Source organism: Athene noctua, chromosome 6 (genome assembly GCF_965140245.1).
Source record: "Athene noctua chromosome 6, bAthNoc1.hap1.1, whole genome shotgun sequence".
Lineage (NCBI taxonomy): Eukaryota > Metazoa > Chordata > Aves > Strigiformes > Strigidae > Athene > Athene noctua.
The window spans coordinates 35,366,545-35,393,719 of record NC_134042.1 but is presented as its reverse complement, the minus strand read 5'-3'; the positions used below and the strand labels follow the sequence as shown (position 1 = coordinate 35,393,719).

Here is a 27,175-nt window from a genome sequence, read left to right as displayed (position 1 = left end):
CCTTGCGCGCCGGGCCCGCGGCCCTCTGCGCGCGGGGAGCGCCGGGCTTGCCGGGGCACGTAGTGCGGCCGGGCGCGTGTCCGGCCCCTCCTCCGCCCGGTCGCTATTGGTCGGCGCCGGCCCCTGCCCGGTCGCCATTGGCCGGCGCCGCGCTCCGCCCGCAGTCGCCTCGCTGGGCCCCGCACGGTGCTCGCCGCAATCACAGCGACCGCGGCGGCGACACCTCCGCAGGCAGCACGGTAAGGGCCGGCGGCGGCTGTGGCCGGGCTGGCAGCGCCGCGGGACTGCGTTGTCCGGGGAGGGTTCTGGCACAGCCGGCTGCTGGCTGGCGGCGGGACGGAGGCAGGGGAACGCTTGAGGGAGGGGAGCGGTGGGGATTGCTGGCCCCCTCCGCTCCCCGGCGGCAGAGATGCTCGGGGTAGGGGCGAGGGGCCCCGCCGGCTCCAGGGGAGCGGCCGAGGGGCGCCGGTTTCCCTCACCGGCTCCGAGCGCTGCCGAGACCCCGCCGCGCGTCCCGGCGCCCCATCGTGCCCCGTCAGCCGGGAGCTGTTCGGGGCCCGGCCGTTAGTCAGCGTTGGGGCTGGCACGGAGCGACTCTTCGGTCGGTTTGCAGTCTCCCCCCGCCTGGGGCGCTGCGAGAGGGGCCGCTCTCCCCGCCGTCCGCCTGGGCGTTGCGGGCGTTGCTGCAGAGCGCCGAGCTGCATCGTCAGTGCTGCCCTTAATAAAAGAGGTTTGGGCGCAAGTGTCCCCCCGTCACGGGGCCCTTCTGGCTTGGGGCTGTCTTTGAGCTCGCCCTTCTGGAAGGGCTTCACCGGGGAGGGGACTCAAAGCTGGGGGGCGCATTGCTCAGGGCTGGCACAGGAGAGAGCAGGGAGATCCGGGGGGAAGCAGTAGCAGCAGCACAGATTTAGTCCCCGGTAATACCTTTTTTAACGGGGGAAAAGGATGGAATAAGAATATGGGCTTTCTGCGAAGATACGATGGTGCCCGAAGGGTATTGCACTGTGGCTGCTGTTCCTTAGAACTGGTAGACAACCCTGCCATAACATGAAGGTCTGCTCGGAGTTAGTAGCACCACTAGTTCCTAATTAGGATGGACCAGCACTGTGTCGGGTGTCTATATTTGAGGGTTAAAACAAATTTTGCAGTGATGATCTGAAACGCTAAGATAAACCACAGTAAAAGGCATGTGGAGTGCAGGACTCTCAGACTTTCTGAGTAATTATTTCTCCAGAATTTCATTCTGTCCACACTCCAAATGCTTCAGTCGTTGTTGAGCAGAAATGCTTACCCTCGTCCGACTTATTCTTCTACCCTCAGCCTCCACCCCCCCTTCCTTGAATCATGAAGTGTACCAAGTTATTCTTGCAGAGTTGCTGTAGCTGTTTTTTCTACCATCTCAATGTGATTGCAGAGGCTTTTGCACATCTGTAGACAGATGTGAAAGTAAATAGCAGAAACAGTTTTACTGAATCCTTAAGATCTACCAAATTTGAATCTGGGCTTTTTGAAGTGCACAGGGGAAAAAAAAAAAAAAGCTTCTAAACCAGGTATATTAGATTGTCACTATCCTGGGAAGCATAAGGGGTATTTTTTATTTTTATTTTTTCCTCCGGTAAATGGTGCTATTTCTTTACTGCTGAGAGAGACAAATCTGCAGAGTAGAATGAGCTTTACTTCTTTTACTATTTACTTCTAAATACTTCTATTTAACGTTTAAAAATGTTTAAAACTATTCTGAGTTAACATAATTACAAATCCTTGTTTTTACAGTAAAAATTACGTCTTCAGTAGCTACACTGAACTATTCTACAAGTGCTAATCAAATAAAGTTGATTCATAAAATGATTACTAGTAGACTTTGTAAAGGATTGTTTTGCAACAGAGACCATAATCTCCTTCCAAGTGTACCTTATCAGAGTTTATAGTGGTAAAGACTTTTTCTTTCTTCCATACAAATGCATAAAGAAAATCAGACTAATTCTACAGGGGCTTAATCACAGGTTTGGGTGATTAAGTTTGCATAGCAGTCGGCGCAACATATAGGCAGAACATTGCTGACAGGGAACTGCAGACTTTAGTTTCCTATGAGGAGGGCTATCGTGAGTCACATATTTTGTGGAAATCGGCATCTAAGTATTACAGTGACAGGCAATATGCAAGCACTGTGTAGGAAAAGGAATTGTGACTTGATTCTGAAAACTTAAAAAGCTGGTGTTCATAAGAAGAGCAGCTGAAAAGAGAATTTTCCAAGAAAAACTGGAATGATTAGCTGATTAGCTTAAGGCTGTTATTTTTCCCCAAGACTACTGTTAATTCACTTATTTTTCATGAAGGGAAAGTGGATATATGGTTTCTTGTTTACATAGCGCTTAGAGCCTGTGCTTAAGGTTTTTGGAATTTAAGCTACCAAAGTGTCAACATCACTCGAAATACTAGTGAAAGATACTTTGATCAACTCAAACTCCTTTCTTTAGGGTGGCATCCCATTGATCTTAATGGACTCTTTTCCCAAAGAAAAGTTGGGAACTTGGCTGTTGACCAGAAGAACTGTTCTAGCAGCAGCTGGCCACTTCCAGATGCATACTTAAGCATTGCTCTCTTGTCAATTCAGAGATGTGTGCTAGCATGTAATGGGAAGTGGTCAAGGTATCTCTGTCAGGAAAAACAGGTTTTTAGGAGCTGAGTGAATTGTTCTGGCAAAAGTCACCCAGTTCTGGCTATGCTTCTTCCAGGGACTGTGCAGACTGTGCAGCAGCCAACCTGTGGGTACGTGTTGTGGTTCTGCATGTGTAGATCTGATGCTGAACCCACTATGTCCATGAGATGTGCCTTTTTCCTGACATGGTCTCCAAAGCAAAGTTAATTAACTCTTCTACCAGAAAGACTAGGCAGAGCTGATCACATGATCTCATATTTTTGGGGATCAGCCAAAGCTCTAAGATTATCTTGTAATTTTCAGCTCTTCCATGCAGTTTCACTCTGCATGCATTTAGGATTGCATGTGAAATCTTTGATTCCTTACTTTCAGGAAAAAGCTTTTTGCGTACCTGTGGTAAACTGGTCAGCTGAGCTGCTTTCTCTTCTGATGTGACCTGAAGACATAGCCGGTGATGGGAACTTTCTCTTCTCAACTGTAGATCAAGAACTCATTCTACACAGCCCAGAACACAGTCTTTTAAATTGCCTGCCTGAGCACTCAAAGATTTTCTTTTAAAACAAGCAGAAATATGGGGGGTGGGGGTGAGGGTGTGTTCAGTTGGTTTTGGGTTTTTTTGAGGTTTGGGGGTTTAGAGGTTTTTTGGTAGTTGGAAACAAGCAGTGAAAGACCTATACCCACCACATGTGTTTAATGGTTAAACCTATTTTAAATGCTGCTTGGAGAACCCTGGGGAGCTGAGCATTTATTAATCATGATTTGTTAGTGCATTGTATGTCTAGGGGTTTTTCCCCCCTTTTTTTCTGGTGTTGATTATAGGAGAAGACAGATAAATGGGATTATATGTCATTCATTAGTATGAAAGAGGAGAGTTTTTTCTATTCTAGATAACCTGTGACAAAACGTATGTAGTTTTGTAATACAATCCAAATGTTTCTTGGTGTTTGCTGTTTGTTTGTTGTTGGTTTTTCTTTTCCCCCTGGGCCTTCTGCATCATTCACAAGTTTGTCTCGGCAGAGGTGAGATCTGGGTATCTGCATACCACATGGGAGGGACTGCCTGAGGGGCTTGATAGCTTAAGTCTTTGTTCCTGATCTGGCCCCTGGGTTCTTCTGCTGTGAACCTGTTTGCAGGCAGAATGCAGGGCTGGTGTCTGGTACACCCACGTCCTGCACAGCATGGCCCTGTGCAGAGGTACTGGCTGGGGTCTGAGAGCTATAGATCCTTGTTAGTATAGTCTGGAGTGTGAATTTGCCAGGACAGTCCCATCAAACTGTTTCCAATTCAGGATTTAGCACTCCACAGCATATTTTTTCTGAAGCGACTTCAGCCTCCCTTGGTTGGTGTATCACTAACTGACAGCCAGTGGCAGTGACTGTTTCTGTGTGATGGATGCCTGTGTGCTACGATCTGCCTTGAAATTAGCCATCGTGTTATACAACCCAGTGTACAGCTGGCAGCAACTTGGCTTCTATTGATATGTTCTGGATTGAATTAATAATTTACATCTCTTAAGAGCTAAGCATCATCCAGCCTTTCAGCAATCATTTGAACTATTTATTTTCTCTTTGTATTTTTCATGTAAATGTAAGTAATGTTTTTAGTCGGAAAAATGAAAAGTTACACTTTAATGAACATGGAAAAAGTTTCTTCTCATGAAACAGATACTCAGCCCTGAGAGATCTGTTTGCATGAAATTCGTCTCCATATTCCAGTAAGTCAAACTTGGTTAAGAATTCTAACCAGATCATCTGAAATATTTTCTTTTCTTGCCTAATATTTCAGGAGTTCAGTATACCTGAAACTGAATATTGGGAATGAACAGGCTTGTTGGCCCATGACATATTTCAGCACTTTACAAAAGTTTTAAATAACTTGGTCTGAATCTTAGCTGTGCTGTAGGCAACAGAATAGGCCGGTTTTGTGGATGTCGTGGATGTTGTAAATACGGTATATCTTCAATATAGTCATTAGTGTGTTATTTGTCTAATCATCTGAAGAATTAACCAGATAGACAAGGTAGAGTTGTCAGAGTCACCTGTCACTGCTGACAATGACAAGAACTTACAATTCCCGCTCCACATGAGGGATTATAACTGTCTATCAAACTGCAGAAAAATTCTGCTTATTTCTCCATATTTGCTTAACTGCTGAAGTAGCGAATAATTCAAGAGACCCTAAAGTGTTAAATTATCATGTATTTTTCTCACTCTCAAATCTCATGCTTGATGACACTGACAGGAGTGGTTGATTCCTGAAAGATAAGTTTCTTAGATTCAAATGAGTTTTTGGAAGAAAAGGTGTCATAGCACTTAACGTTTAGTTCTGTCTCTTTGGTTCTGTTCTGGAGTTTTTCTGTGTGGTAACAGCTCTTCCTGTAGGAGCTGATACACTAGCATGACTTCCTTTACTTTGTGCTAGCTCCATTAAAAAGAAAAAAAAAACCCCACACTTCCATATATATATATATATATATATAAAATGTATATTTTTCATACTACTGCCTGCAGGACTTAATCTTTGTGACCACTAGATGCAGTTTTGGAAAGACTCATACTACATGTTTTGTTATCAGTCCTCACTGTCCACAGCTGCTTTGGAGGTGAGCTGACTACTTCTCTGTTTCAGCCTCATTTGAGTGGCTGAAGATGGATGGTTTTGACTGTGGGGAGCTGAGACTGACTTAGATACGGTTTAGTTATTTAGTTTAGTGGCAGCTTTGACACTGTGCCTTGTGACTGTGTCGTATGGCTTGGGAATTTCAAGCTTTTATTCCAAAGAAAGCCATGCTAAAGTAGCCTACTCCACCTCTTACTACAACACCTCTTCCATACATAGCAGCAACGATCAACCTCCGGAATCAATTTTTTGTAAGTAGACCAGTGTAAAATCCCATCTCTTGGAGCATGGGAAAATGTGTAATCTTTGTGCGTGTGCCAAGACCATACAATTCTTCAGGGTAGTTTGCTTTAGGAATTATACATGGGATGCAACAGACCTGGGACTGTGACCAATATACATAACCTGGTCCTCCTTCTGGCTCCAAACCACTCAAAAAGCAAACCTTTGATTAGATATGGCTGGATTGTTTGCTTTTAGAGCAAACACTTAATCAGACAATCAAGGTGCTCAGTAGGTTCACTAGTGTGTACTTCAAGAAAGTAGAAAGAGCCATTTCTTCATGGGCTTAAACCTCTTCTCTGGCTCTGTTTTTCTGGCATCTACAGGCTCAGACCTGAGTCTTGTTGTGCACCTTCTGCAAACACTTAACCACTGTGCAAAAGAGATGAAAATGCTACTCTTTCATGTGGTACTAGTTCACATTTGCTCTCTGCTAGCATAACAGGTAGCACAAATAGCATGAGGCTCTCACAGTCTGCACTTCCCTCCAGCAGTTAGGGCTGTATCTTGTGCAGAACAGCAGCATGGCCTCTCTCCACCCTCTCTGGCTTTCCAGGCACAGAGAGCTTTTGTGACACTCTGACCTTCCAACTCCCAAGCAGTTCTCCATGTCTGTGCATCCTTGTGCCCACAGCAGCTCAGTAATAATGGGCTAGATGCCAGTGAGTGGAAACCAGGGAAATATGTAAGCAGAGACCAAGAGAATAAATAGTATTGATCTGGAAAAGTTTTATCTCTGAAATACTTGATAGTGAGGCTTACTCTGTATTTGAGGCTTATTCTTTACTAGCTATTATAGAACAACACAACCAGAGGGAGCTGAAAGACTTGGCTGTCCTATACAGGATTGCTTTCAGTTAGTTTTGAAAGCTGACAGAAAACTCTTGTAAGTAATAGCAGCTTGGAGCTAAAAGGAGATATGACCAGAAATTGTGCTGTGGGTTGAATGGTCTGTAAAACACACACAATGCCTACATGCAAGAAAAGCTTCTAGTTGTGATACTACTGATGATTGTTGTGCTTTTGCTTTATTTTTGACTGTCCTCTGATTTACTTCTCTCAAACTTCTTCATTAGGAATTTTCTTTCTCGCATTTGTGGATTAATTAAAGAAGAGAGATGATATTGAAAGCAGTTGTGCTGCTCGGCTGTGCTCTGGGCATCAGCACATTCCCCATGGAAGAACCTGAAGATGGAGGCAAGCACTGGGTGGTGCTTGTGGCAGGTTCGAACGGCTGGTACAACTATCGACACCAGGTAAGGACCACTGGTCCCATGTGCTGATGTTGGCCACGCTCCAGAAAATGGCAGTTCTGGGACTCGTGGGGAGATAACTGCCTAGACTAGTTCAGCCCTTCTGTCATTTGGGCAAGTGCTTCTACTTCTAGACTTCCAGGATTGTGTGAAGTTTTTTCAAAACAAAAGCAACAAGATTCAGTCAGAGCCTGACCTTAATTCTTGTTCTTGCCCCAAGAATTCCCCTCCACTGCTCCTTTTACTATTTGAAATTTTTTTACTTACAAATTTGTCCAGTCATTCATCTTTTGAAAAGCTGTCATTAGCAGGAGGATCTGATCCCAGCTTGCAGGTGAACAAATGATGTCTAGAATTAAATCTCATTTTGAGACACAATGCATGTTTCTTTCCATTTGTTTTCCTCTTTTTCCTATGTTATGAAAAAACTCCCTTTCTTCTTTAAAAAAATCTGTGAAGGCTGCAAATGCACAGTATGTTTTTGGGAGGTGGAGGACATGGAGAAGGGGGGCCTTTTTAACCTGAATCTGTTTGCTGACTGTGTTTGGCAGCACAGTCTCAGAGCTGTGTTGGCAAAACAAGGATATGGTGCACCAGGGTGCAGGGATCGGAGAATGGTAGAAAGAGGAGAAAACGGAACAGGAACTCCTGAGTTTGACACAGCTGTTGAAGCCAGTGTGTTGTGGAATTGTGGTCTGAGTGTGAGTGTCAGGGTGGACAGGATTACATCCAAGTGATTTAACTCTGATTAAGTTCAAGACTTGTAATGAGCTGTCAGGAGACTACAGGAGTTTTTCCCTTTGGGGAGTTCTTGGGCAATCCCTTAAACACATTAATTGCTTGTAACTTTCAGCACAGTGATGAGCTTAAAACTGAATGAACCAGACTGACAACTTTGTTGCATCTGAAGAAGAACCTGTTACTGACAAATCCTAGTTCCACGCTTTGACAGGCTGCTTTCAGGGATTTTGCCAGCTCCTTGCACTGTAGCTGTCGCCTGATACCATAGTGGGAATATTACAGCCTTAATAAAATATATTCTTATTTCAAATTAAAAATATCTTTCTTAAGACTTAAAGCTGGGATTGGAAAACAATTATAAAAATACTAGTGGTGCACTTAATCACTGCCTGCTCTGGGTTGTCTAAATATAATTACTGAGTTGTACTCTGGTTGTTGCTATTACTATTACAACCAGTCTCACTGTCTCCCTCCCATTCTAGGAGGAGTTAATACAGCAACATTCATTCTTTAAATAAAACTATGTTTTTGAAGCTGTGGTTCATGAGAATTCCTTTTCTACAGTTGCCCAAGCACAGACTTTTTAACCTTTCTCTTAGTGAGCTTTCAATGACAAGTGTATCTGCCAGCTATAATGTCGTTATGAAGAACATAAGATGCACACTCAGATATTTGTGTCCAACAATAAGTCTTTTAACATGCCAGTTTCACAGAAGCAAATCAACTTTTGAGTGTGGTTGTGCTTTGCAGACAGTTACTGAGTAATTGCTTTTCAAGGTTAGAAAAATGAGAAAGGGATTTTTTTTAAAGATCTTCATTTTGAAGATAATGTCAACTAACAGTGCAAAATATTTGCGATGTCAGATTGTTCTGAATTTCAATTCTAAACAGTTCTGTATTTCAACCGTTCCTGCTTGCTTCAGGTACAATATTAAAATTTGGAAAAAAAGAAAAGAAGGACACCGCTAATAATCCTATGGAAGTTACAAAATCAGCGTCATAAAGTAAGAGTCTGCTTGAAGGATGCTTCAGAATGGAATTGAGCTCCTACCTACCTGTCCTGGGCAAGATGCCATGCCTCTAACTTGTTACAAAAAAAATTAATTCCCCCAAGATGCAGCACATCAGCAGTCTGTGCTGTCTTGCCTAGTGGCCATTTGTGACCAATCTTAAGGGCCTGGAAGGAGTGAGCACCCGTGGTGGGAGGGCACACTGCCAGACAGACCTAGCAGTTAGTCATGGAAAATCCACTCTGTGTCACAAAGTGTAATCCAAAGAAGGGTGCCTTGGGTATCAAAAAAGTGAGGAAATTTTATTCCTGGCAAAACCGGCTGAACCATAGACTTTTAGGAAAGTTATACAGAGGAAGAAAGGTACTACAGAAATCTCAGATATATATAATATATATATATATATAATTTGGAAATATTATGCAGACTGATCACCGTGTCTTTGTGCGTGTTAGTGCTCCTTACCTTCCAGCAGTGGAAGCAAAAAGCACTGTAAATATTCAAATTATTAATTTGAGTCACTTGCAGTGGAACTAGGAATAGGACTTGGACTTGCAGTTCTGTCCTTCATCCATCGTGAAAGTCATTCCACAATGAATACATGCAGAAACACGTGCTATTTTTCAGTAGAATAATACCTGTACTATCAGAAAGCAAAGCAGTCTTCCAGGATTGCAGATTTGTGTAATTCTTTGCTTTCCAAGGGAGAAATTGCAGAAGAAAATGTTGTGCTCAGAATTTCTCTGATTTAGCCTGTGTACATGTGAATTTGTAGGTGTCATTGTTCCTGTAAGTAGTTACTTGGTGTGACTGTTTTATCATTGGACTGGCTGCTCTTCACTACGTGGAACTAAGCACTCAATAAGCACTTTGTAATTTGAGACCTCAGCAGACACATCTCTGGGTTTCAATTGCTTAGTTCAGCTGTTCAGGGTACAGTTAATACATGATGTTGCATGTTTGTATTACATTTATATTTTGTGAGCTCCAGTTTGGCATGCTCTCTGCACACAACACAGTCAAAACATACTCTCTTACTGTCACCAGGTAAGTACTGCAGAAAGTATGTGTTCATCTGACTAAACCACCATAAAAGGAGGAAAAGAAGATTGCACCTTCAAACATTTCTCAAATTTCATACCTGAAAAGTTGTTGGGGAGATTGTCCATCATTGTATGCTGTACAGACCCCATGAACAGTAGGTTTGTAAAAACTTTACAGACCCTGGAAGCACTGAGCAACCTGTAACCTCAAGGAATCTGAAACTCATTCTAAAACTTGTAATTCAGCTGTCAGTGGTCAGGATCCACTGTCAGTGTTGCAAACCTCAAGTGTAGACAAGAGGAGGAAAAAACCCACCCTTTGCACTTATCTGCGACTGAGATTCACACCTTGCAGGCACTTGTTTCCTCTGTGATGGCTGAGCTGGGACTGTCCTAATCAGAATGATCTAAACTTGCCTTACTCATTTGTTTCATCAAGTTCTTAAAATAAAATTTAAGTGTTTTGAGTAGGATACAGCCCAGTATGCTGGGCTTACTGTCATTGCAAAGCTAGCTTGTGTACTGCATTGTGCTTGTGGCCTCTCAGTTCTTTGATGTTTTCACCCATATCTTAGTGTTTTTTTATTAGAGTTGCTTGGGCTGTGGAGGGGCTATCAGCTTGCTCCTTTCTGCTCCCCAGCAGTTATTCTGACATCTCTATGGCAGCTTTTTTATTACTAGACTCACTGCTATTTCCTAAACACAACTAAGCACTCATATACCGGAAAGAGTATTCCCCCCGTTCTCTGGGAAAGTGGCTCAGGTTTCTACTATGTAAAGAGCTAGATATATCTCTGGAAAGCTTAGTGACATATGTGTCCAAATACAGCATTAAATGCTACTGGTAGGTTTAGAGAATGAGCCAACAAACTAGTTCTCCTTAAGAGAAATAGAACTTTGTATATACTTCTGCCTCTCCTGGGAGCTGATTGTACCAGCTAACTCAAACCTGAAGCTGGCTTCACAAACAGATCAGAGAGACAGACCAATACTTTCTGGATACTGCAAAAGACATAGTCAATGGAAAAGCCTGATGTGAAACACAGTCTTACTAAAGGTGGAGTACATACTCAAGGAGAAAACTAGCAGAAAAAGTCTGTTAAAATGCTGAAATTCAAAACATTTGAATTTGCATCCATGGGTCTGTATTTAGTTGGTTTTAGTCTTGTACTTACTGAGCTTTATGGGCCGGGGACTGTATTTATTCCAGGCTTTGCACACTGCCAACCAGAGCAGTATCTTACTCCAGCCCAGTCCTAAATTCACCACAGTCTTGCAGGTGATGGACATTGAGGGTGCCTTGAGTACCTGGCTTTAACAAATGCTTCCTCACTGTGCTACAGAATTGTAACAGGAGCTACAGGAAAACCTGTCCTAAGTTCTTAATGCAGTTATTGGTTTTGGCTGATTCACTGATACATGTTTAAGCAAGGGAATGAAGCATGGCTGATATTTCAGATGTATTAGGATTCATTCTTTTTTAGGCTGGGACATTTCAGTGTACCTGTTACGGGAACAGTGCCACTTTGCAGTGAAGCTGACAGTTCATTACACATGCTTTTTAGCCATGAACCTAGTAGTCATAAGACAAAGTAATCAATTTCACAGAAGTTCAAGCATTTCCCTTTAGGAACTATCCATGCATGCATCATAAACCAACTTGATTTTTCAAAAAATTTGCACCATCCCAGCCCCCTGTCCCCCCCAGCAGTCTGCTTGAATGCTGTGTCAAACAAATGTGTCAATAGCTGTATGACAGAGGAAAGTTGTAGCAACAGCTAGCTACAGGTTTATGCTAACCTGGGGATGAAAGATCTGAACCATGCTATTAACAGTGTCCAGTTTGGAGCTGGCATGTGAGGTCAGTTGTGCAGTAGCAGCTATACAGCTACACTGTGCAGGGCAGCTGCTACCCACCCCAATCATGGCCACAAAAGTGTGATTTGCATTTAGTGACAATTTATCCAGTCAATGTTCATACCATTCATTTCACATACTAAACCAACAAGAATAATACCAGCAGGAGATCTGGAACAATATTGTCTGTCTCTTTTAGGGTGGTTTACAGGTACAGATATGCAAGAAATATTTCTAGAAGAAGCCAGGCTCAAGTAGCAGTATTTGAGAGGCAGTTGCACATCAACAGGAAATATTCTAGGTTCACATACACCTCTCTGCTCTAGCAGCAGACTGTTTCTGTTCTGGTTTTATAGAGGTTTGGTTTTTTTTTTACATGTACAGAGGGAACAGGAGGACATGTGAGCAACATCAGAGGTGGCTAGTCGGGTCAGCTAATTCTATACAGAAACTTGCAGCTGTTTACTCAGAACTGTCCTATCTTAGCCAATGGAGTTTTAGCAGTAAAACATGTTTTTGCTGCTCTAGTCTGGTTGGTGATACCAGCAGGTACTGTTGCCTTAGCAAAAGCCTTAAAAGGCTGGGACAATCCCCAAACAGAGATAAGCTAAGGTTGAGGGGAGTGGGTGACATTGATCTGTTTCCCTCCACACTTGGGAATTTAAATTTAACCCATTTAAACTTACTGCCTATATCTACTGTTTACTAAGACAGAACATAGCAAATGGTCAATGGATTGTAAGGATGGAGAGAGCAGACAAAAAAAGCTGATCTATGCATTTACTAAGCTTAACTAATTTGGTGTAGTTTGCTATTAATTAAAAACATCTCTGAAGTTCCTACTGGCCAGCCACATGTCTGTGGGAGCACAGACACTTGCTGGTTGAGTATGTTGCTGTTATATAACTATAGTATGCCTAAGTATTTCCTTGTGTTGCCAACCTATAACTGTTTCTGTCAGCGTAACAGAAGTGTATTATGTCTTGAGAGTGAGAGGGGATTTATGATCATCAATCAGTGCAGAGAAACCCTGAGTAAGTGTTTTCTTCTGCTTGGGTTGCTTCTGAAAATCAAATACGTATTTAGTCCAACCTGCACTTGCCTGTTTCATATTATATGTGATGTCTTTATAACTCCTTTTAACCTCTACCTTTTGACTTGTTGAGGCAGCAGGTGGTATAATGACATACAAGGAAATGGAGAACAATAAACAGTGGAGATTGTCTGGGAGAGTTGGAGAAGAACATAGGCTGAACCTGCATAGTAGGAAATGGAACTGCTTTAGTAAGGACAATTTAACATTCAGGATTAGTCACGTGAAGAGATTTTGATGTGGGAGAGTTCATTAGCATTGAATGTGCCTCACCCTTCCCAGAATCTTGCACAACTACCCTGTTTTCAGCTGCAGCTACACTTAGAAGAGCAAAGATTACGAAGTGACAGGATTTTACAGTGTCCTTTCAGTTAAACTAGTCAAAATCACTAATACTCCTAAGTCATCTGAACTTACGTAGGTTGCACTTAAACCACTTCAGTTTGGTTTACAAACTAGAAAATTAGATCAGTTCAGCAGAAGTAAGCTTTAAAGCTTGCTTCTTGTCTGCATTTGGAGTGTGCATTTTTAGATGAGATTTCTTCCATTAAGTCAGCACAGCTTTTTCTAGTATGTGGTAGGTTGTAGTTCTACAGTTTAGTTGAGAGATTGTTTTAGTTTTGGATTGAGATTTAAATTAGCTTTAGATTAGATTTAGATTTTTAGAGATTGTTTTAGAGTTCTAGTTCAGCGATTGTTAATATCCCATTAGGTCATTCACAGACTGCAAATCTAAAAGAATAGAATTATTTGGACTGGGAATACTAAGAATTTGGCATTCCGATGGAGGTTTACATTTACTGTAATATGACTTTGATGAGTATTGTTATTTCTGCATCACGGGAAGATGGTTCTGTAAAGAAAAGCTGCTTATTCATATCCTGCACAAGTCAGGAAAAGAGCCTGAATAGAAATTCTGCAGTTCTGTTTTCCACTGAAATATGTTTTCTTGACCTGAAGTTGCTTCAGGGTTACTCTACAAGAAATACATAATTAAAAAGGAAATTTTCCTTAACCAAAATTCTCACCTAGTAAAACAAAATTTAATAAAATTATTGCAGAGATGAGATTGGTAAACCATACTTGCTTAAGCCAAGGACAGTCTTTGATGCTTAGTCATGCAAGCTTGGTGCAGAACTAGTTGAAATTGGTGGAAATCCAACTCTTTTCTTCTTCTGCTTGACATACTTCGGATTGGTCTGTCAGTGCACGAGGTTTTCATTTCGATTTGCTTATAAAATGCAGAACATTGCTGTGAACCTTTTGTTAAATTTTGTTATCTGTACCAAGTCTGAAGTAATGTCTGTTTTTTGTTTAAATAAGCAATCAAAATAGGTAAATGAGAGATTCTAATCATAGTCTTTATTATTAATGCAACTACTTCTAGTTAAAGACCCAGAGTTTTGATTTAGGCCTGCAAAGCTATTTTTGTTCTGGTCTCAAAGGTAACATCTCTGTTAAAGCTAGTAATGAAGATCTGCTTAATTTCAGGCAGACGTGTGCCATGCGTACCAGATTGTACACCGAAATGGAATTCCAGATGAACAGATCATTGTCATGATGTATGATGACATTGCTGATAATGATGAGTAAGTGATGAATGTGCCTAGTCACAAACTATATGGTTACTAGAAACAGGCCATAGTTACCAATGAGTTCTGAGTTTGTAGTAGTTTTGTAAGAAAAGCCTTTAAAACCATTGGTGATATGCATAAGAGACGTTTTATCTGTTAGCACAGTAATTCTTCTTTGAAATGTGCTCATGAGCTTTCTAAGCCTTACTTCGCAACTCAGCATCAGTTGTGGCACTGAGGACTGCAGAGCTTCATTGTTATGAGAGTAAGTGATCTTAACTCCCAGCTGTAACATTTTACAGCAAAGAAATCTCTGAAAAACACAAACATAGGGAAGCTCTGTGTATTACTTGCAGGGCTTTTTTGAAAGGACATTATCAGATTAATTCCCAGAATGTACATTCAACAAAGCGTACGTGTCCCATTCTTGGTGACTCTCTAGAGCGTATCATTGTTTTCTATATGAAACAGCCTCTAATTCTGAGACAACTTCAGCAGAAGTCAGCAGACTTCACATGCACAGCAGCACTGAGAGCGAAGAGTAAAGGGAACTAAAGGCAAGACTGAAAGTAGAGAACTGATAGTATAAGAGACCACCCACCTGCATCTTCAGGTTAATCAACATGGTCTGAGATAGGATACTTGGAGGTACTCTGAGGGTAAGGAGACTCGAGGCAAGCATATGTAACTGGCTGAAGTGAAAAGGTCTTTATATTCTGAGATCACTTAATGACACATGGTACAAGTACCCATACTCTTTCTCTCAGGCAAGCTGGCCAGCCAGGACAGTTATTCTGTGGTCTTTGTATGGCACATGGCTAATTATTCATATTTATGTTTGGTTTAACTTTCAGAAATCCAACAAAAGGCATTGTCATCAATAGACCTAATGGCACAGATGTCTATGCTGGAGTGCCCAAGGACTATACAAAGGAGGTAGGAATGAAACACCATTCCCCAGGGAAGGTTCTGCATTAGCCAATGTTCTGAATAAATCCTTTCAGCCTATGCTGACAGGAGTAGCTTACACTCCAAAATGCACATAGTATAAAGCCTCCAGCTTACTCACCTGCATGGTTTGGCGTGAAGTTTGGTGTTTGTAAGATGAATATAAACAATAGATGCTTTGAAGTGAAGCAGTGGTCATAAAAGTAAATCTTTATACTGTTTCTGTGCTGGCACATGAAATACAAGGTGGAAAAGTCTTCCATTCATAAATGTTGTAAGTCAGTTTGAAGAACAGCTGTGTAAGACATTGTTTTATTAAATCAGAACAGTAATCCTGTCACTTGGTGATTTCATGATTCAGTATCCAAGTGACTCATCAGTGGCTAATACATTATATAGTGATGGATTGAAAAGGCTGGTCAGCTGAACTTGCTATCCATTCACGGATTCTGACTTTCAAAAGCCATCTTTCTAAATGAAGATTTTGTTGTTGGTTTTGTGATCAGATTTAACTTTAATCCCCTTAAATCCTTAGGATGTTACTCCAAAGAATTTTCTTGCTATTCTCCGAGGAGATGTGGAAGCAATGAAGGGAGTGGGATCAGGAAAAGTCTTGAAAAGGTAAGAGAAGTTTAATTTAGAAAATAATTCCCTGTGTAGTTGTGCATTAGCACTGATTTCAACAGAAGAATAGGGTAAATTAGAGGAACTTGAGAATCCTGCAAGACTATTGATGGCAATTCCAGCATTCATATTAGAAATACAATGATTCTGGTTTCTTAAACTATCCAGTACCAAGAAACAACTGCTGATATTTGACTGGTATGGAGTCCAGAATAGATTAAGGTATAAAAACTGTAGAGGATAGTATAAACTTCATCAAAGTATTTGTTATTTAGACTATTGTCTTTTGCAAGTGTGGCTATTCAAAGAGAATTTTATTAAGGTTTGGAGACCTTTAGAAGGGGTTTGCTAAGGCTTGCCTTAAGCTACACGAACAGTTGTATCAGTCACCTGAAGTGGTGGGATTTAGCAGTCAGTGGCAGAGGGACAGATCTTAAACAGCTTGTCAGCTGGAAGAATTGCATATCTAATCCCAGCCTTGGTCTTTGTGGCAGAAGTAAGGTTATTGAAGCCTTGAATGTAATGAAATGGAATTACGGTTTATATTTAATGCAAAAAAATCTTTGTGATTGAAAAAGTAGTATAAGCAATTAATCTTGTAATTTATGTATTATGGTTAAGGAATTTGTAAACTGAGTTACACAAATGATGGTAATTTTGACAATATTCTAATATATGAACAATAATAAATTGTAGACTGGATAAGTAGAATGTAAGATCTATAATTAAATGGAACTGGGATTGTTTAGTCTGGAGAAGAGGAGGCTGAGGGGAGACCTTATCACCCTCTACAGCTACCTGAGATGAAGCTGCAGAGAGCTGGGGATGAGTCTCTTTCGCCTAGTAGAAAGCGACAGGACAAGAGGGAATGGCCTCAAGTTGCGCCAGGGAAAGTTCAGACTAGATATCAGGAAGCATTTCTTTACAGAAGGGGTTGTTAGGCGTTGGAATGGGCTGCCCAGGGAGGTGGTGGAGTCCCCATCCCTGGAGGTGTTCAAGAGTCGGGTCGATTTAGAGCTTAAGGATATGCTGTAGGTGGGAACTGAGCTAGGCGAACGGTTGGACTAGATGATCTCCAGGGTGCTTTCCAACCTAGATGATTCTGTGATTCTAATGGGTGTCATTTGTAAAGGCTTATGTAATTTCGATGATTCAAGAATAAAAGCAATATATTTGATGGCCTAATTAGAAGACCTCTTGGAAAGATACCTGGTGTCAGTTATTCATCTTGCTTCTACAGAGTTTGAGATATGGAAGTATGATGCCTGTTTACTAAGGTGTATTATATTTCTGACTCAGTACTGCTGGTAAAGAGTTATGTTATATTTTTCTATGTACAGTATCTCTTGTAAAACCTGTAGGAATTTAAATTTGACCATTTGGAAGGACTAACCTAGTTAAAGAAAAAGTGTGTGAGTGCCTATCTTTATTTGACAGTTTAATTTTAGAGGCTAAGCAGTGAAACAGAAGAATCCGTCCCTGGCGTTGGGGAGAATAAAAAAGAGAAGGAGCTGGACAGTAGTTGAATAAGCTGTTGCTCCCAGTTGTTTAAACTTCATCCTGAAAAGCTGAGATAGAAAATTATATATGCAAGGCAAATATCATTATAGGCAAAAAGATAATAAATTGCTGCTCATTTACTAGATTGTTCTCTTCTAGTAGCTGGAATGAGTCAAGATGTGACTATAAAGCATTTTTCATTGAAAAAAAGTACTTAAGAACACAGCTCACCTGTAAAAGCTTGATGTTACAAGTCAAATAAGGGAGTGTATATGCAGATGGCCAAAGACTCTGAGCTACTCAGGAAGACAACTTGAACCCACTTATAAAAGTGCTAGTTATTTACATTTCACCTTTGCCAAAATTTTTGCACTGAGGGTCAAGAGTGGGAGCCAGAAAAATAAGTGAGGCCTTCTTTGTTAGGCAATGTGTGAATTTCCCAGTGGCCTGACTTCTGCTATTGGGTGGGACAAGAACTCAATTGTCCTCTGCCCAGAAGGCTTTGAGTTTGTCTTCCAGGTTCTTTCCTAATCACCAGATTATTGGCCAGGCAGAGGGCTGGACAGTGTCCCCTTGAGCTGCTGTAGTTGTACCTCTTTGCAGTCAGGAAAGAGCAAAAGCAAATATGGATTGCTGGACCACTGATACAGAGGAAAAGAGGAGGGCTTGGGGACTCCTTCCAATTTGTTTGCATATTTTATATTTAATTGTCCCTGAATACAGGTTAAAAGCAAAATCCCTTTGCAGATCTTGCTATCAGGGCAAGACCTTAATATCACCCAAACCCGATCTGTTTGCTTTAGAGTGCAATAATAATCTACAGCAAACAGTGTACTACACAGATGTTAAGGAATCAAAGTCTGTGAGCCTGCAGTGCTCGGCTGACTGCAGAACCTCTTAGTGTGAATGCCAGTCTAGATTAACAGGGGAGTTTGCATGCACATCAGTTCTTCATGGAGATGTAGGCTGACACTGATCTGGTTAAGGGTGGCCATACAGATCACAACAAGGTAGCACATAAACATACCTAAGGATCTCATCAAATAAGTTTTTATGACTTATCCCTGGGTTATTGGTGCCTTGGTATAACTTAGCTATAAAAACATTCCTTTTTACCAGACTGCTACAGATGCCCACAGTATAACAGATTCTTCAGATATGCGTTAAAAGACAACTGTGCTCCCACTATACTCGACATACCAGCCCCTGCCTCACCAGCAATCAATTTACAGTTTGAAACATGAAGTGTAATTGCTGTATTCCCCATGCTTGAGGGACTAGCCTATATCTGTGTTTTCATTCCTTTTGCAGACACTCCTCTCCTCTCATAAGCACCCAAAGTAGCATACTTTGGGAGGAAAAAAATGCTAGCAAGAGGAGGAGGTGCTTCAGCTGTATTATTTGCAAATATTGACATGTCTTGGCATTGAGAAGCAGATGATTGTTGTTGTAATGAAGATTCGGTTGGAGTGGTTAGAAAGAATTTGCAATTTTTTCGTTACAGTGGTCCCAAGGATCATGTGTTTGTTTATTTCACTGACCATGGAGCTCCAGGACTTCTGGCTTTTCCTGATGACGATGTAAGCGTTTTGGAGGATTACTTTGTCATAAAAAATATCCTTTTAGTGACACACTAAAATAATAAGTAATAAATGTAAAACACAAAAATATTTGATGCATTACCATACTGAGGTGGGGAGGCAGAAAGCCAGCAATATTTTCCTCATCATAGCAGTTTGGATTTTTTCAATTTGAATCTGAAGCATTCAGCTGAAATTAAGTTATGTCTTTTAATATTTCATTGGACCTTGATGGTCCAAGCAGACTGTTTCACACAGGTATGACTTGGGTTTCTGGTGCACTATTACATATGATCTAGGACCATTACTCTTTTTTTTTCTGGAGTACTAAAATGTTGTATTTCAGAAGGGCAAAGCACTGGATGTATTTAATGGGAAACAGTATACATATTCACAGCAATTAGCATTTATTCCTGTTAAGTGAATTGTGTGTCTATTGAACATAAGTGGTTTTAATACAAGCCTTCTTATTTTACAGCTTCATGTGAGGGACTTGAATAAGACTATTTCGTACATGTATCGTCACAAAAAATACCGGAAGGTAAACAAGCGTATCAGAAGTTGCGAGATTAAAAGAGCAACTGTCATGGAAGAGAGACATTTGTCTTCATTTTGAGAGTTGTTTCAAGCAGTAGGAAGCTGTTGTCATGCAAAGAAATTTGGGTTAGGATTTTGCACTTAAAAGGATTGATCCTCTTGAAATTTTTGCTTTCTATTTTTAGTTTACTATATATTTGCAGTCAGTGTTGAGATGTAGTGTACTGCCTTTTAATAACAATTTATATGCTGACCAGTGGTGGAGAAATAACATCCATAACTACTGCACCCTCGTAATATGTACCTTGACTCTTTCTTCCTGTGCTTTGTTCACTTCAGAGTGAACTGTTACTGCAGGGAGTTTGTATATACCTCATGTTTCTCTTACAGTTACTAATATAGTTTAAGAGATTGTACCTCTTGTCGGAAAATTCTGTGCATTTAGTTCATCGCATGTAGTTTTAAGCAGAAAAACTAATATTTAGAACATTCTAGTAGCTTGTCTTTTTAAAGCAACTTTTTGTGGTAATGTCTGCTATGGCTGGCTGTATGTAGGAACACAGAAATGGCCATTGGTGCCAGAAATACATTCAGTGGTGGTACAGTGCTGAGCCTAAAGAGTGACTGTATATTTGGTTTGTGCTTTGTACATTAGTTAGTAGATCCTGGTGGATTCTATAGAGATTAATAGCATCTTTTCATTGTGATTGTTTCTGCTTTCTACATAGCTTAGTTCCCAAAAATGAAAAATGCATCTAGGTGCTTTAGCATTTTATTTGTAGCATTATGACTAGCTTTTGTTTCAGGGATAGCAGTACAGGCCAGCTAGTTACAGCTGAAAAGCACTGAAGAACTTTTCTCCATTTCCTCATTAAATTTCTTAACCTGTCTGGTTTATTTTTTAGATGGTGTTTTACATTGAAGCATGCGAGTCTGGATCTATGATGAATCATTTGGCTGATAATATCAATGGTGAGCAGTCAGTTAACTTACTGAATTTAAATGTCACAACTTGCCATAGACCTTAACAGATACTGTGTCAGGGATAGGTTCAAAGCACTTTTGTATAGCGTTTTAGCAGAGGAGCACAAGAATTAAAGTACTATTTTCCATTTATGGGAAGTTCCTTTTAAAGAATTAATGAAGTCTTAGAAAGACTAGCAGAGCTTTCAGTTTCTTGCAGATGAGAAGTTGAAAAAGTATTTATTTTCAGGAATTATGTGGTTGCCCTTAACGGGTAGCAGTTAAGTTATACTGACATTTCTCAGCCTCAGCACTGCTAACAGCAGTTCCTGCTACCAGTTTCATTGAGTAGCAAAGGCACTTGAGACACCATTGCCAGGCAGTTTTGCTACACTTATTTGCACTGTAACCCAGGAATCGGAACTCAGATTTTTCAGGGTTTCTAAGCTCTCTGTTGCAGAGCTGGGAGCTCAGCCTTGATTAGGATGAGGAATCACAATCTTTTCAAACTCCTGTTCCATGGCAGGGAGACTGAGTGCTCTGACTTTCTTGTAGTTCTGAAGCTGTGATTCCAGGGAAGAGCAACCACATGCCTATCCTTGGCTTCTTGGGTCTTTGGCTCTGGAGCGCGCTGCCTGGCACCCGTCTAGACTTCTTACAGCCCTGTCAAGGATTTACAGAAAGTTCACACAGAATGTTTCATATTGACAGTTGTTCAAAATAAATGTGCAGTGAATCAGCATTTTCAAAGTTTGTTCTATTAGAACTTTCCAGTCTGAGAACTCTGGTTTTACCACCAGCTCTGCCACGGACTTACAAAAGTGGAAAATTGACAATTTATGTATTACACTATGAAACTTTCTTTAGCATCTTCAATGGTGAACTACAAAGCTTAACTGGTTACTTAGTAAGTATTTTAAAGGATGGTAGGAGCACTCCTTTACTACAAAGACAAGATTTAAGACTTTTTTTGGCTTTTGAGCCTCAGGTACATTCTGAGTAGAAACAACACTATAGCTATATAAAAGCATAACTAACCGTTTTTCATTTTGAAACTTGGACTTTCCTTCAGTTACGCAAGTATACTCTGAGTTGACTGTGGCAAAAAGCCAAAATAACTTTTGTCTTACTACATTTCTATTGTGTTAGAGATGGTTTACTGGGAATACTCTGCTTGGGGCAGATGTTGTAGAGGTTTGTTTTGCTTTTCTCGTAGTGTAGAGTGTTATCCAAGAAAGGATATTACTTAGAAGGTGACATTTTCTGGAAGAAAAGATGATGCAGAAGATTTACTCCAAGTTTTGGAAAAAGTCCTCATTACTGTAATAAAGAAAATGAATGTATAGTTAGTTGTCAGGGCACTGTGTTGTTCTCAGGTAGTTCTTTGAATAGTAGATTTTCGCTCAGAAGCACATACTCTTCTTTAAACACCCCAGACCACACTTTTGGCAGCAAGGAAGGAGCTCTTATAACAGCACTGAGGCTGACTGAACAGAATGATTAACAGGTTTCTTTCCTTCCTGCTATTTAGAAGCAAATGATTGAAAACCAGAATATTTAGACAAATATATCAGATGTAGTTAAGTACTAAATCATGCAGGGGGTTAAAAAAGAAAAAAAATTACTTCCTATTTGTCTTACAGTTTATGCAACAACAGCTGCCAATCCCAGAGAGTCATCTTATGCATGTTACTATGATGATGAAAGGCAGACTTATCTTGGGGACTGGTACAGTGTGAACTGGATGGAAGATTCAGATATGGTAAGTTACTTAGATGAGGTTTCTGCATTTCCATGCATGAAAATCACTAGGCTTTTTAAAAATAGCTCCTTTACAGGATTTGTGAAAATATTTATTTTTATGTGAGCCTGAAGTCAACAAATTGAGTTGGTAAGTGTTTATCTACTACTCAGAACCAGATATAATCTTTATTTGTTTGGGCCACTAAGTTTATTTCCGAAACTAACCTTCAGAAATGTTGTATTTTGTTATTTATAAGATTAGAAACTGTCTAACTTCTAGTTTCAAATTCATATAATCTTGATTTGCTAATCTGAGGCCACATCTCCAAATCTGTGAAACAAATTGGGCAGTTTGGTAAATTGTACCTCTGCTTCAGGGATCCTTAAATGCTGAACTGTGACTAAGACATTTGTTAGCAGAATGGAAAACAATATTACTGAAAAAAATCTGGGATTTGTATACTGGCCCACTCCTTTCTTGCCCATTTGCTGGGAGAGTAGAAGATCATTAAAAGCAATTTGAGAATATGCTGTCAAATCTTTTCAGTTTTTAACTTTATGTCTTTCAAAGGTTGTATAGATCTTGCCCTATACTTCCTTCTACATACTGGCAGCTAAGACCCTTTCTAGGTTTTCTTGCATTTTTAGAATGCTGAATTTAAGTATCTGTGACCACATGGAAGTTTCTTCATGCAGGAGGATCTAAGAAAAGAAACACTCCACAAGCAGTTTCAGCTGGTGAAGAAACGCACCAACACCAGCCATGTGATGCAGTATGGAAACAGAGTAGGTATTTGAGTGGGCTTCCTGGTCAAATATATCTTAAAACCTTTTTTGCCCTATACTTTCATCTCTTAAAACTTTTTTTTAAAAAAAATCACTGTAAACTGGCAGGTTGATTTAGAAAATGAAACTTCATCTCGGGAGACTACTTAGCTTTTAAGAGACAATGGTCCAGAAATACAGCCTTGTATTATGCTTTAATCTGAGGAGTCAGGATACAAGTTGTCCTCCAAGGTCTGCCAGTGGTTTAACACTTGAATGAAGTATAAGAAGGGTATTTATCACTTCTGGGCATATTATGAATATTAATGGAATGTCAATAAGTACACTGATCCCTTGAATTGAAAGACCTAAGAAGTTTAATTTATTATGGTCTCATTATTCCATAGATTAAATATTTGTTAAGAAAAGAAGTCAGATTATTTAACCTGACAGTCTTTTTCCCTGCAGTGAGTTCTGGAAGTAAAAGTTCCCTGATTTTTGGCAGCTTTGACCTTGTGTTAAAAAAAACCAGCATACACGCGCACACACACAACCCTATGATCTCCTTTATTTTCTCCAGTGAAGCAAGTTTAGAGAGTTAGGTTTGCATGGTAAAGCAAAGACAGTTTTAATTTGTTTACTTTCTAACCTTCAGAGTATCTCCTCCATGAAAGTGATGCAGTTTCAGGGCATGGGGAAGAAAGCTGTACCCATTTCTCTGCCACCTGTAGAACACTATGACCTGACACCTAGTCCTGATGTGCCTTTTGCAATCATGAAACGAAAGCTGATGGCTGCCAATGACATTTATGAGGCTAAGAATATCGCTGCAGAGATGAAAACACACCTGGAGGTAAGCAAAGAAAAAATGTGAACTACAGATCAGGTCAGATTTGTTTCCATCATAAGCAACAGCAGATGTAACAGCCCTGAAGCCAATGGGATTGCATCCGATTTTTGCAAATTGGAACAAAATTTCAGACTGATAATGTCTAGCTGATGGTTTACTCCAGAATTTAGGGATCTGTTCCACAAGGTGTGTTCAGTAGTGATTATCTAGGCAAATATAAGAAAATGCAAAAGTCATTCTCACAGTTTCTATTGTCAGGAAATTCCTCATCTGCATCTATAGGGATTCTGGTTGCGAGGAGTTACTCTTTGGTATCAGAGAAATTCTTGTCTCAGTAGAACTGAAGTCTCCCAAATCAAATAGCTCCTTGCAGAATGGTAGTCAGTATTGGTGGTGTTGGTGTTTTCTTTCTTCAGGCAGAACACTAGAAGGACAGTGAGTGATTTTGGGTGCCAGGAGTCTGACTTTGGCTCCCTAGTTTTCATTTGTGCATTAAAGAGACAGGTCCAAAAGGCTGCTAAAAAGAAATAGCAAAATTGGGTTCCTTAAAGAGCACCAAAAGTTGAGGGAGATTTTAAGAAAGAAAAATTTCATTCAAAGTCTTCAAATTAGGTTTAGAAAAAGCTTGGTTTACGTTCTTGTTGTTTTATGTGCAGGTGAAAGAATTTATCCAAGAATCCATGCGAAAGATAATCACCTTGGTAACAGGATCAAAAGAACAGACCAACCAAATTCTGTCAGACAGACTGACCATCAGCAATTATGACTGCTACCAGTCAGCGGTGAACCACTTCAAAACTCATTGCTTCAACTGGCATTTGCCCTTGGTAAGTCAAGCATTAGATATAACCTGATAAACGTACCAGTAAAACAAGCACAGTGGTCATAAACACACCTGCAAAATCAGCTTTTATTAAAAAGGTAGATGGGAGCAATCATACAGCTTAGTTTTGAAGAAAGGTTACGTAATTTGAAAGCAGGAAACCACTTCCACTACACCTGTAGATAAACAGGAAGATTACTAAAAGTGCTTCTAGTAAAAGCAAACCCAAAAATAATCCTTAATTTTTGTTAGTTAGTGCTGTCCCTTCATCAACTCCTCCCCAGAAATCCCTATATTAAATAAGTCATGTTGTAGTTCTGCTTGAAGCACCTCTACTGGCAAAACAGAAATACAAGCACCACCACTGTGAATTCATAATCCCAGTACATTCAGATTTCTGTATTATGACTGTGTGTTGCATAGTTCCTTGCAGCATCCTAGCTGCTACTTCCATGGTCTTGTTGAATTCCTGAGAGCCACTTTTTAGTTTAGGGGTTTTATTACTGTCTACTCTTCCTGAGATCCCAGCTGAGGGCCAAATCCTGTTGTGCTAAGCACTGTTTAGACAAAAATAAGAGAGGTCAGTTCCTAGTCCAGAAAACCCAGTCCTGATGTCAGGCAGGATAACTTAAGCAGGCAGTGGCATGTGGTAAGATGAGTCAACAGCAAATGAATTGATTTTAGCAATGGGGTTACTTTGTAGTTAGTCAAGATTTGAGTACTGTATACAGATCAAAAGCAGATGCACTCCTTCAGCTGGTGCTTCTAATCAATCAGGCCATTATTGCTCTGCTATGAGGTTTTTTGAATGAAATGGGTTTGATGGGTGAGCCTTGCCTAAGGGGCCAATGTGTAGCAACAAGCTGAATTTACCTAATGAAGTTCAAAGAGCAAAGTGCGCAGAAGGATACCTTTAGCTCAGTACTACATCATCAAGACCATCAATTAGAAACCTTGAATATTAATAGCATGTCTAAATTACTTCCAAAATTTAGTTTGGATAAGCAGTACCTGCTCTTCATCACTGCAGTTATTAACAGCGTTTGTTTATTTCAGTATGAGTATGCACTGAGACAGCTGTATGCCTTGGTCAACGTTTGTGAAGGAGGATACCCCATTGACAGGTAATGAGGCTCCCAGATACACCGTATGTAGTATGAGCTGGGGCTAAAAAAGTAGAAGTTAATAGGCAGATGAAGCTGTATGCTAAAAACTTCTTCTAACTTGTTCTGCTGTGTTGACCATTTTGTCAGTAAAGTTCTCGCTCTAAAGTTATGAATGCTTATTTTGGAAAACATATAGTTATTAGTCCCCTCCCGCTCATAATGATCCATTTCCCCTGTAACCCTTTAATTTCCTTGTTGAAGACCGTCAGGGAAAATTACAGCCAGTCAGACGATCCCACTGTGCCACATTACATAAAATAGCATGACAGGTGTGTGAGTGTTTCCCTGTAACTCCTGTATGATCTTACACTGAAACAAGGTTGGGAACTGCTGTATTTTCTCTGCTGCCCCCTCAGCTGCTGGCTCAGAACACCACAGCACTGCTGGGTTTTGGTAAGGAAAGGGAATATGGTGCTAAGGCCCTCATCTATCTGTGAGCATGTGGTAGGAAATAATGGTCCAGGCTGACCCTTTTGGTGGTGTGGTAGGGGCAAGGGAAGCATGGTGTTGAAATTCTGTCTTAAAGAGTTTGTGGTAGAGGGTGGGATCCTAGACTGTGAGTCACGCGAGAGGAAGAAGAGAGAGGAAAGCAGAGGGGTAAGGAATGGGAGCGTGGACTCGTAGGCAGCGTGCACATGCAACCCAGAAACTGAAGAACTGCTGTCCCCACTCCTGGTGCCATCTTGCTGCAGTCAGGTTGCAAAATAGATTGAGAGCAGAGCTCCTGAAAAGTTTCTCATCGTTATTGTTCTCTGTTGCAGAATATGCCTGGCCATGGATCAAGTGTGCCTTGGGTATTGATGGAAACAACAGTTCCTAATATAACCCTTACTACAAGTGATAACTTTTCATAACTATAATAATCCAGATGTTAGATGCATGCAATATGAAGAGTCAACCACTGTACTGGAACTGTGCTGGGAGCTGAGGCACCTGACTGACTGTGAGCAATGCAGTACTTGCCAGTGCTATCCCCTGCACCCCCACCTGCTGACAGCCTCCTGGCTTGACAGAAGCATTTTGACAGAACACCTGGAGCTTTCAAGATGGATGATTTATTTCAAATCTCAATGCTCTCAAAAATCTCTGGATGAACACTACAAACTACTTATGAGTGATTGCTAAATCTGTGTGAAATTTTAGCATTGAGTCATTAATTCTGGAAAGTGTTTTTATACTATTGCTAACTATGAGCTTTTTAAAAGAGTTAATGAATGCCATTACAGTGACTAATTTGCAGATTGGTTAAAGAGTGAAGAAACCAAAGCTTGTTCTTCAAATTTTAACTCCTTAACAGATTCAAGATATTAGTTGCATTCAAGAACTATTGGATGTTAACAGCACAGTTAAACTGTGAACAGTAAAAGTCTTTGTTGGTAGAAAGCACTGTTTCCCAAAGAAAAACACAAATATTTAATGCTGTAAATCTTGCACCAGTATGCTAGAATTAAATGTATGTACACACAAACCTGTGGGAAGTCACAGAGTACAGGAATTGCCTGTGAATAAAAATAAAGTTGGCTGTTTCATCAACCTATAGGGCAA

The 27,175-nt window shown here is 40.5% G+C and overlaps 1 protein-coding gene across 1 annotated transcript; it reads left to right on the top strand.

Annotated features, from left to right (window-relative positions):
• The first annotated feature begins 147 nt into the window (after positions 1 to 147).
• LGMN (legumain) lies at positions 148 to 27,175 on the top strand. The gene is made up of 14 exons (XM_074908568.1): positions 148 to 239; positions 6,637 to 6,816; positions 14,049 to 14,146; positions 14,986 to 15,067; positions 15,615 to 15,700; positions 18,708 to 18,783; positions 19,262 to 19,324; positions 20,226 to 20,292; positions 21,927 to 22,045; positions 22,723 to 22,812; positions 23,447 to 23,644; positions 24,298 to 24,468; positions 25,521 to 25,588; positions 26,392 to 27,175. The coding sequence occupies exons 2-14, from the start codon at positions 6,679 to 6,681 to the stop codon at positions 26,429 to 26,431; spliced, it is 1,296 nt and encodes a 431-aa protein (XP_074764669.1). The 5' UTR covers positions 148 to 239; positions 6,637 to 6,678; the 3' UTR covers positions 26,432 to 27,175.